Source organism: Rousettus aegyptiacus, unplaced genomic scaffold, assembly GCF_014176215.1.
Source record: "Rousettus aegyptiacus isolate mRouAeg1 unplaced genomic scaffold, mRouAeg1.p scaffold_m13_p_2, whole genome shotgun sequence".
Classification (NCBI taxonomy): domain Eukaryota; kingdom Metazoa; phylum Chordata; class Mammalia; order Chiroptera; family Pteropodidae; genus Rousettus; species Rousettus aegyptiacus.
In genome coordinates this window covers 116626219-116638337 of record NW_023416295.1, presented here as the reverse complement: position 1 = coordinate 116638337, position 12119 = coordinate 116626219, and the positions used below count along the sequence as shown (strand labels likewise).

At 33.1% G+C, this 12119-nt stretch overlaps 1 protein-coding gene across 9 annotated transcripts in view; it reads left to right on the top strand.

The window, feature by feature from the left end:
- Positions 1-12119, top strand: part of LOC107514511 (RAB3A interacting protein) — a 43293-nt gene that overhangs the window by 13329 nt on the left and 17845 nt on the right. For 7 of the 9 annotated variants that reach the window (XM_016152312.2, XM_016152308.2, XM_016152309.2 and 4 more), the window contains exons 2-4: positions 2436-2711; positions 3436-3694; positions 11785-11880. In XM_016152312.2, the coding sequence (XP_016007798.1) occupies positions 2461-2711; positions 3436-3694; positions 11785-11880 (606 nt within the window). In that variant the 5' untranslated portion in view covers positions 2436-2460. Of the gene's footprint in view, positions 1-2435; positions 2712-3435; positions 3695-11784; positions 11881-12119 lie in introns of those variants that run through there. The other 2 variants (XM_016152316.2, XM_016152315.2) reach the window with 2 other exon arrangements.

The window sequence follows — 12119 nt, the reverse complement described above, 5'->3', positions numbered from 1 at the left end:
TGGTTTCGAGTTCAAATTCAAATCTACAAGTCAAGTTCCATTTGGAAAAGTATAGAATTCATGCCTGTCCCCTTTTCCTGTCCTCTCTCTCTTCCTGTAGAAAGTGATTTTTGTTAGTTTCTAAAAATATAAATACATATATACATTATTGTACATATAAATAAATCTGTATTTCCTCCTTTTTACATAAAAGGTAGCTTAGTATACAGTTATTTATCTTGGTTTTTAACTTGTCAGTATATTTTCCAGATCACTTCATAGCAGTATGTAGATAATATTCATTTTTTTTTTTACAGTTGCATAGTGCTTTATTATGAGATGTAATTAGTTTGTTCAAGTAGTCTTGCTATTATAAGACTGTAATCAGTCTTTTGCTAATATTGCTAGCCATATGCATATATATTTTTTATTTTACCATTTTATTTTTGGGATAAAGCCCTAAAAGCGGGCATGCTGGGTCATAGTTTTAGTGAATATGTCATTAACAGATATTAAATTTTTCTCCATAGGATTTGTACCATTCTGCTTTTCCCGAAATGCAAATGCTTTAACAGTCTTCGATTTATTGACTTTCTAAGGTATAGAGAGATGAATTTGAAGTATATGAGATAGAAGAAAGTAACATAAATAGTTACTGATAACATGTCAAAGTTTAATAAAAACCCTATTCGCTACCTTAAAGTGAATTGATTAATAAACTGTATTCAAGTGAAAATGAATTATTCAGGGTTGGATATTTGCTTGGTGTATTATAAATAAAGAATGGGAAATATTCTCGGATGAAAAATAATAAATTATAATTGATTAATACTTTAAATTTCTTGTCACTGTATCTTTCATTTGGTGTAGTGAGTATTTTGGGTGAAAAACAAGGACTGGTTTCATTTCGAAGACTGAAAGTACTGTTTGCTAACAATAAAGAGAACATTGATTGGATTTGAGATTTGGCATTTGTAGATTCAGTAGTTACAGTTTTGATTGTCCATATATATATTCTTGAAGGTCTGTGATGTGTAATCTGAAATTTTGAGAGGATATGTAAATATTTAGTTCAATCTCTTCCTTTTTGACTTAAGGCAACTTTTGTTCTTTACTTGTCTTATATTAAACACTTTTTATTAAGTGTATGAGAGAATAAATTTTTCAGTTTAATGAATGATTTTTTTTTTAGACTTAATGAGATTTAGTGCTACATTGGTGCTTGTGTTTGGAAATTTTGGGAAATGCTGGGAAGGTATTAACTCATGATTATCCAAGTAGTATTGTAGGAAGGAAAAAATTCAAAAGAGAGATTGGGTTCAGGTATAGAAGACCTTGATTTTCAAGCTTATGTTTGGACTTTATTCTGTGGACAGTGGGAAATCAGTAAAGGATTTATAAGATTTCTTTTTTAGATTCTTTAAGTGAAAAACTTAAATGATACACTTGTTTTCACGTAAACTCAGATGTAACCGAGTAATGTGAAATGTTTTTTTGTTTATGGAGAAACTGAAACATCCGTGTTATTGTTAATGGCTGACTATAATAACAAATGCTTTTTGGGGCCATACTGTGTGCCAGATACATTGCACACTGCTGAATATTTCATGTGAATTGCTTCCCTTAATCCTCACAGCAACTTGGAGAAGAGAGAGAATATTGTTATCTCCTTTCTCAGTTCGTGAGAGAAGAAATTTGAGGCTTAGGGAAATATAATACATTATCCCAGATTGGATCCTGGGCCTATAAAGAACATTATTGGGACAATCAGTGAAATTTGTTTGAGACTTGGCGATTAGATATTAATATTGATCAACGTTAACGTCCTGATTTTGATGCTGGTTTTGTAGTTAGAATAACGTCCATGTACTTAGGATATATACACTGAGCTAGTAAGGGGTAATGCGCATCATGTCTGAAAACCTATTAAATAGTTCCAGAACCTTAACAGTTTCGTAATCTGGGTGAAAGAGTGCTGCAACTCTTGTGTAAATTTGAAATTATTTCAAAATAAAAAGGAAATAAAAAATATCTAAAATCACATAGCCAGTATGAGGGAGAATAGAACAGATGTTGGAACTTAGATGTGTCTCATTCTGAATATACGTATTATACAGTCTCTTCTACTCAGTCTAACCAATGTCACATATGATAACAAAGTTAAAAATATCAAGCACATTTTTATTCCTTCCTCGTTGTTACTTATTAATTGATTTATTTTAACAGTATTAGCTATCACCATCAAGTCTGTTTCAAATCCAGTTGTTTGCCTTTTGTAGAATTTATACTCTGAGGTCACTTAAATGTTAAATGATTGTAGTTTTTTTTTCCTTTGCTGTCTCTTTAATTGTAAGTTTATATTTTATAATAGACTGTTAAACACATTTTATAATTACACATCTTAATTTTAAGTGGCAGTATCTCTGAATAATTACCTGCATTTTATTTTCATATAGGTTATCTTATGATGAGGCTTTTGCTATGGCTAATGACCCCTTGGAAGGCTTCCATGAAGTAAACCTTGCTTCACCTACTTCTCCGGACCTTCTTGGCGTGTATGAATCGGGAGCTCAAGAGCAGACTACCTCACCAGGTGTCATCTACCGGCCACACCCTTCAGCCTTATGCTCCGCCCCTATCCAGGCTAACGCCTTAGATGTCTCTGACCTTCCTACACAACCTGTGTATTCATCCCCCAGACATTTAAATTGTACAGAAATATCTAGTATCAGGTAGGAGATCCTCAAGATCCTTGTTATTGAATATTGTATTAAACAAATGGACAAGTTGCTTGATTACATTAAGTTTTAATGTTTTAGAAAATTTGAGTAATATAAGCTTGTCTATGAAGAGCAATACATGTTAATGTTCGACAGCAGGGGTCAGTAAACTTTTTATGTAAAGGGCCAGATAGTAAATATTTTACGCTTTGCAGGCCATACAGTAAAATAGTGCAAATGTTCAACTTTGCTGTTAAAATGCAAAAGCAGCCACAGACAGTACATAAATGAATAAGCTCCAGCAAGACTTTATATATGCACACTGAGTTCTGAATTTCATATAATTTTCTTGTGCCACAAAATATTATTTTAATTTTTCTCAGCCATTTGGAAATGTAAAAGTAAACCTTGGCATGTGGGCTTTATACAAACAGATGGAGAACAGGATTTAGCCAGTGTTTAGTTTGCCAACCCCTGTTCTAGAGTAGCTCTCTCTATCCAGTAGAATTTCGTGATGATGAAAATGTTCTATTTCTGTGCTAATATGATAGCCATTACACATGTGGCTCTTAAGGACTTAAAATATTTTAGCTTTGACTGAGGACATGCTATTAAATCTAGTGGCTACCAAATTGGATAGACCTGTGTATTTACGACCTGAGTTCTAGACCTGTGTGTTTATGCCAGTTATATTCAAGCACATACTGATCTTTTCTGAACTCTCTCTCTTTTACAGCATCCATGTTACAGACCCAGCACTTTGTTCTACCTCTGGAGTAACAGCTGGGTTAACTAAATTAACTACGAGAAAGGACAGCTGTAGTGCAGAGAGGGAGTTTTTGCAGGGTGCTACTGTAACAGAGGCTTGTGATGGCAGTGATGATATTTTCGGGTTGAGTACTGATAGTCTGTCCCGTTTACGAAGCCCATCTGTTTTGGAAGTCAGAGAAAAGGGCTATGAAAGATTAAAAGAAGAACTTGCGAAAGCTCAAAGGGTAAGCAAAAAAAAATTTTATTCTTTCATATATTATATTCTAAATTAACAATTATATCTGGAATGGGATAACTCAAATGAAACCATTATAGTTCCACACTTAACCTTCACATGTGCACAGCCTCTACTCCTTTGGTCAACATTTAGGAATCCGTAAAATTGACAGAGTAGTAAAGAAGCTCATCTGAGAGTACTAACTGGAAAAATGAGATTCTGAAACTCTCTTTCTGTCCCCTACATTGCCTGCTCCCAGTCTTGCATTATCTGTAATGCACAGTTGGTGGGTTATGTTTCATGTATGAGTTTTTCCCTTCTTATATGTGGTTGACTTTATGGTCTTTTGCTTGAAGTCATTCAGTCTAAGTCATTTTGTTTTGAGGAATTGTTTTAGTAATATTACTTTTGTCATGCAACTGGGTTTGAATATTTTCCGTGTCTACCTCAGATAATTTTTTTTCTTGGTAACTTGTTCTGTTTCCTACTTAGTCGTCTTTAAAATTTATGCTATTCCTAAATTTGTGGACATATCTTATTCTTTTTCTGGGACTAATTAAATTTCAGAGGGAAATTTATAGCATTAAATATTCATAATTAGAAAAAAGGAAAAGTCTCCAGTTAACAATCTAAGCTCTCACTTTTAAGTACGTAGAGAAAAATAGCAAAATAAAACCAGAGCAAGCAGAAGGAAGGAAATAATAAAGAACAGTAATCAATGAAATTGATAACAGAAAAACTAGAGAAAATGAATGAAACAAAGTGCTGGTTCTTTTAAAAGATCAATAAAATTGACAAACCTTTCACAAAGCTGACAAAGAAAAAATGACAGAAACCATAGATTATACTCAATAGCAGGAATGAAACAGGATATCAGTATAGATCCTCCAGACATCAGAAGTACAATAAAAGAATAATATGAACAACTCTATGTAAATTGACAACTTAGGTGAAATGGACCAACTCACATTTAGATATTTGAGAAGATAGGACAAACGTAATTTCTGGCATATTATGACATTTAGCAAACATATATTTCCACTCTCTACTAGACTTGTCTCTCAAGAACATAACATTGATTTTTGTATCCCCAGTGGCTAGCATAATATGGTACAGTGCCTGGCATATATATTTCTTTATAAATGCTTTAATGAATGGCTAATGGTTAAACAGCCACGCAGATATGTTAAAACATTTTTGGTTAAATATATTTTATCAGAAAGAAAATTCAGTAGCCTTTTTAATCTTTTCCCAAAGACAAGGGTGTGTGCTGAGTTGTGATTGTATTTGGCTTTTGCCATATGACTCAGACTCCGTTGTCTTAATATACAGTCTTAAGTGAAATTGCAGTTTATATAGAGGTAAAATATTAAGCATATATATCTATCTTTGAGAATACATTGTGATTACTTATTGATCAGAACAGATTGCTAATTTCTTAGCTCAAGTTGGTAATTTCTCTTGAAATCTTTAATTTGCTGTATTTAGAGGTACTGTTGAGGTAATTGAAATAGTGACATGTGAACACATGGCGAATTTTATTATGAAGAGTACAAGATAGTATTACTACTTAGAGCTCAAGGCTTAAAAAGGACTCTTGAATGTGAAAATACTTCCTTAATTTTGGCAATTTGTGAATCAAAATTAAGTCAACAGCCATTCTCTTTATTCTGGTTATTCTTTTAAGAGATAATTACTATTTTTTCTGTCCTTTTACGTTTAACCTATTTTTGTCTTTTCTAAATTTAAAGTGGGTTTCTTGTAGGCAGCGTATAGTTAGGTCTTGCTTTTTTATCCTTTCTAGTAATCTCTGCCTTTTAATTAATGTTTTTAGGCCATTTATATGATACTGATACAATTTGATTTAAACCTGCTATCTTACTATTTGTTTTCTTTTTGTCTCATCTGTTCCTTTTCCCTTTTTTTATGCCTCCTTTTGGATTAATTCCATATTCTGTATGATTTCATCTTGTCTCTTTTGGTTTATTAGCTATATATGTTGTGCTAATTTAGTGATTTGTTTTAGGATTTATAGTATATGTCTTTAAATTAATCACTGTCTATCATCCAATAGTATTATACTACCTCACATATAGTGAAAGTACCTTACAAAAGTGTACTTCTGTTTTTCCCTCCCTGCCTTTGTTCTGTGATTGTCATACATTTTACTTCTTCATAATTTTTAAACTCCACAATGCATTGTTATTATTTTGCATTAAACAGTTGATTATCTTTCGAAGGGATTAAAATAAGAATTTTTGTAATTACTCATGTAGCTACCATTCCATTGCTCTTCATTCCTTCATATAGATCCAGATTTCCATCTGATGTCATTTTCCTTCTACTTGAAGGACATCCTTTAGCAATTTTATTGTGTTTGCTGGTGATAAATTATTTTTAGCTGTTGTTTATCTGGAAAGATCTTTTTTTTACCTTCGTTTTTGAAAGAATTTTAGGTTAATAGTTTTTTCTCTTAGCACTTTTAAAGATGTTGCTCCAGTACCTTCTAGCTTGCATTGTTTCTCACAAGAAGTCAGCTGTTATCCTTACCTTTGTTCTTTTGCATTCGGTGAGATTCCTCTTTATCGTTGTCTGTAAGCAATTTGATTATGGTGTTCTATGGTATAGTTTTTCCTAATGTGTGACACCTACTGGTATAAAGAGTTACTTTCATCTTTAATTACTCGTTCTTAAAAGAAAATGCCATAACTTGGGAAACAAAATCCACTGGAATAGCTTACAGCCAGAGAATGTCGCTCAGAACCCCATAATGGTACCAAAACCATGTTCATCATGGCCCTGCTAACTGTGGCCAGGGATATTTATAAACATTTACTATATTTTTTATTAACAAATATTACTTGAGTAACCAAAGTGCTCACAACATTATATGAGGCCCAGTAGAGGGCAAAAATAAATTAGACTTGACCCTGTCCTTAAGGTGTTTACTAGTTGGGGACAAAAGACATGTATACATGGTAATGTTTCACTTATTCTGAGTTGTATGTTTTTTTCCCCATTTTAACAACTCTGAAATCAGTTTGAGTTTTAAAATTACTCTCAGCTAGGCAATAATCATGACAGTTGTCATTGCCTACTTGTGCTTGAACTTGGTCATAGCTGTTCTTGTTAATTCAGTTGAATTATGTGAGTTGGGTGCTGTATTTGTTGGTCTTAATTGCTGGGTTCAATATATTCAGAATGATCTCACTCTGATGTGACTTTGATACCAAAAAAATGGTATAAAAAAGCAAAAATGACATAGGATAAAAATCTGTGTTTTCATAAGTTTAAGAGAGTTCTTCCTATAAGTAAAATGAAAATCCTATGTGAAAAAGAAGCATAGACTCATAGATTCTTAAATTCATAGACAGCATGTTTTCTTTTTTGATGTATAAAATGTTTGTTAAAAATTTTCTTAAATTGGATGAAATGCATTTGATCAAGAGTCCTGATATTCTGTTTTAAATATCTTTCAAATTCCTTTTCCCTGATACTACCACTCTAAATCTGTATCTCTTGCTTAAAATATTGCAGTAATCAACTGTTTCTCTTGTCTCCAGTCTTTTTTTAACCTAGCCACACTGTCCAAGATATCATTTGAATTGCAAATCTGATTGTCACTATTCTACTTAAAGTCTTTCAGTATCTTGAGATAATTTTTCCTTTTCTTTAAAATGAGTCCCAATTTCTTAGTCATGGCTTTTCAGGATTGGCCATAAACCTAACTTTCTGGCATTACCTTCTTGTAGCATTCATTCTCCTCAACTTTAGCTACTATAAAACATGTTTTATTCCTTCTTTTATATACTGGCAAACTCCTGCTTTTTCTAGTATGTACATATCACTACCATCACCCCTATCAGATCTCCTTGTGAATCCATTTAAAGATTTTCTATCCTTAGCTGGCTCTGACTTTATGAAAATCATGGACTAGGTCTCATTTTTTTTCTGTCTCCAGCACCTAGATGAATGCCTGATGCTAACAGGAAAATTAGCATCCAATCAACACAAAATTAATGTTTGTTGAAGGAATGAATTTTGAAATTATATTACGATAATGAAAAATACAAATCAAAATCTAAAAATATTCGTGTAAATACAAATTTGACTTCATATAGGTAGATTAAGTTGGACTTTGAAATATAAAGAGAAAGTAGTCAGACATTTATGGGGAAACAGTTCGCCCAGATAGATGGGATCAGATTGGGAAATGAAACATGAATGAATAAGACCAGTGTAACTCCAGCTTTACAGCATGGATCAAGGGAAGTAACTCTGAAAAGGGAAACTGAGCACATGTAAAAGGTCTTTAGTATTAGGGTGAGGTTTATGCCGCTCTGTTAGACTGTAGGGAACAATTCAAGAATGTCACCCTTAGAATGATGTATGTATGGCTCTCACGGATTGGAGGCTTCTGAGGGGCAGTATCCTACTTGGTTGTGTATGCTGTTGGATTACCATAGTGTTAAATGAATTGACTTACTTTTCATCTGTATTTATAAAATAGTGACACTTTAGAGTTTGAAAACCTGGTATTAAGTTTATGCATTTATAGATTAACTCAGGGAAAATTAGTATCTTTATGATGTCTTTCTATCCAAGAACAAGGTGTGTCCTTTTTCCGTTCATTCACCTCTACTTTTGTATTTTTGTATTTGAGAATATTTTAAAATTTCATTTTACATCGTACTCTTTAGCGTTATGAAGTTTCCTTTGTCTTTAATGATTTTGCCCCATATTCTGACTTGTCCGATATTAAGATTGAGATCACTATATTTTTTTTATTTATATTATATACTTCTGCACATCCTTTTATTTTTAATCTGTCTGAATCACTTTGTTTTAGGTATGTCTTTTGTATAGAGCATAGAGATGGATTTTGCTTTTTTAGCCAATCTGAAAATTATTTTCTTTTAATAGGTGTGTTACACCTATTTACATTTATTGAGAAACGTGCTATGTTTGGGGTTGTCTCTGTCATGTGGCTTTTGAATGCCTATTGTCTGTGTACACAGACCTTTTCACTGTGTGCCCTCTTTTCTTTGGTATTTTTAAAGATACAATTTCCATTCTAGTGTTACCTTTACTTGAAGATACTTATATCTGTTAGCCCTTCTTTAGTTACTGCCTTTGTTTCCTACTATGGGCAGTACTAAAATTATCTAGTTACTGTGTTTTTCTCTTTTAGTTAAAGTATTATCTTAATGTTAATATCTAGGGTGTTAAATATGTTTAGGTTTTTGCTAATTGATTTGTGAGCCTCAGATGATTTGTATTCCGTTATTCCCAGTTAATATTTAAGACGTTTGTGAATTTAATTTCATCCTTCTATTTTTATTTGCATGTGTTATTTTTATATCCATAAAGCTTATAACGTTTACATAGACGTTAGCTTTATCCCAAGTTTTTTTTTAAAAAAACTTTATTTTTTAGAGCAGTTTTAGCTTCACAGAAAAATTGAGAGGGATGTACAGAGTTCCCATATACAACCGCCGTGCCCACATACATACAGCCTCCTCCACTGTCAACATTCTGCCCCAGAGTGGTCCCCTTGTTACAGTTGATGAACCTACATTAACACATCATTATGCCCCAAGTTTTTGTGTAGACATAAGTTTTCAGCTCCTTTGGTTTAATGTTAAGGAGTATGATTGCTAGATCATATGGTAAGAGTATGTTTAATTGTGTAAAATACTGCTGAACTGTCTTACAAAGTGCCTATACCATTTTGCATTTTCACCAGCAATATATGAGAGGTCTTGTTGCTCCCCATCCTTGCCAACATTTAGTGTTGTCAGTGTTCTGGATTTTGGCCATTCTAATAGGTATATAGTGGTGCTTGTTTTAATTTGTGGTTCCCTGATGACATGAAACATCTTTTCACTTGCTTATTTGCCCTTTGTATATTGTCTTTGATGAGTTATCTATGCAGGTCTTTTGCCCATTTTTTAATCAGGTTGTTCATTTTCTTACTGTTGAGTTTTAAAAATTCTATGTATTTTTTGAATAACAAACTTCTTTGTCGGATTTGTCTATTGCAGATATTTTCTCCCACTCTGTGGCTTGTCTTTTCATCTCTTGATATCTCCACCTTTTAATTGTAGTTCTATAGTTACATATATTTGCTTCTCATCCCCATTTCTTTAATGTTAAATCTTCAGTTTTTTCTTGATTATCTGAAACTCATTCTTGGCTTGATCACTCAGGCACGCTCATGGGAGAGATATTCTCTAAAGTTTTGCAGGCTTATAACTTTATCTTTGGCCTTAAACTTAAAGGACACTTTGGCTGGATATTGAGATTCTCATCTCACAGTTGTTTTTTTTTTACCTTGAGTATCTTGAAAATGTTACTGCATTGTTTTCTAGAATAAAATGCTGTTGATGTTTAATAATACCAATCTGATTTTTCTTTCCTTTATAGGTGACTTTGCTTTATGTTTAACTTTTTATTATGATAACTCCACATTTTTTTTTTGTCCTCCCCTCCCCTCCCCCCCGCACCCATGTTTAAATGAGGTGGATTTCCCTGGACTATTAGGGAGGAGGTTACTGTGAAGGAGTAGGGTAAACCAAGATAGCTTTTTCAGTTTTATGTCCAAGGGATTTCTGTTCTCTTGTTATTGGTGTATCTGTGTAGCCACTTGGGTCTCTCAGAGGTAAGCCTTGTTCAAGAAGGTTTTCTTCTTTAGCCCAGTGTCTCTGCGAGCTTTTCAGGCTTATTAACAGTAGATCACAAGGTATTTATTTTTTCTTAAAGTACCTTCTGCAATCTGTTTCCTTTGGAACTTTGACACTTACCTCCCGGCTTTAATATCTGAACCTTCTCTCTCTCTATTTTTCATGTCTTGCAATTTAGTTTTAGATTATAAGAGTTTTCTCATCAGCATGGAGCTCTGTCCTAGAAGAGTTTCTTTGCTGGATGCTTTGAGATCCTTGAGGTTAGAGCTTCACAGTACTGTTTGCTGCCTTGGGATAGACTTTTGTACTCACCTGCAACCCTGAGCCTGTGAAAACCTTTCCCTTTCTTCCTGTTTGTTCTCAGATTTATTCTCCTAGTTTCCATCTAAGGTAGAATCTTCTCCTTTTGGGATATTTTTAACGATTTTTTTGTGTTTCGAGGTTTTGCAGGGTATTGCAGTCCCGTTCACTGCCTCCTGCTCCCTTCTACACAGTTGCTGATCCTCCAGTGTTGGCAGTGTAGCCATATTCTCTCATAATTTAATATTCGAGGAGCTTCTCTTTTACCAGTTGTATTGAAGATGTGATTGGGTTCACCTGATAACCTCAGTTGGTATATCTGGCTTTCAGGAATTGTCCTTAAGGGATTAAAAAACTATGGTGCCACCACAATTATAACACAACTAAGCCATTATTTTTTTAGTGTAATTGTGGCCAGTATATAAGGATCTGGGATTTTTTTTTTATCTCTAAGCTTGAAAAATTAATTTAGGGCAACATATAAAATGCATATTTGTAACATTTTAATATGGAAGTTTTTAAACATCTATTTGTGACCTGTTGTGGAATCGTGTATAAATGTAGGATATGATTTTTTTTGTTGTTGTTAACCTTCTTGATTTTAAAAGCACATCTGCATTATTTGCCTCTGGTTACAGTGTGAAATGGTATAGTTGCCTAAATGGAAATTATAGACCAATGGCAGTATGGTACATAAAGTTATCAATAAATAAACAATTTTAAAGTAAATATGGGGGGGAAAAACCACTGAACTTTTATTGAAATACATAAGCCTAATTGAAGAAATTGCTTGCTTGATAGAAATAAATGTATTCAGAGAAAAGGGAAAAAGAATGAAGTCATTTAATTGTTTATTTTTACATGTCATATATTATATTTAATCTTTGGATGTTTTATGAAAGAAACATGAACCTTAATATTTGAGGTAGAATTACTTGTAATTTTGAATTTGCCAGGTTCTTCACATAGAGAGTGCTAAATAAACATTTCAGTGTGAACATTTTAGGAGGGGACAGTATTAATATTTTATACTTTTATGAGTAAAGATTATACAGTCCGCTGAATCTAACTTCAAACTATGGAAATCCAAAGTAAAATGATCAATTTCTCACAGGAACTGAAGTTAAAAGATGAAGAGTGTGAGAGGCTTTCTAAAGTACGAGATCAACTTGGACAGGAACTGGAGGAACTCACAGCTAGCCTATTTGAGGTTGGTCTGTTTGCATCATGCTCAAAGGCAATGTCTTGATTTTCATATATTGATAGAATTGTTTTTCGAGGGAGTCTTGAGAAAGATATGCTTAGGTTTGTGTGTATTTATAATTTTTCTAAGAAGACATATAGAATCTGCAACTTAAAATGCTGTGAAAAGGAAAAATGCTATGGGCTACCAGTATCAGATTGTTTAAAAATGCATGGAAAGAAAGGTAAATTTTGATTTTACCAATT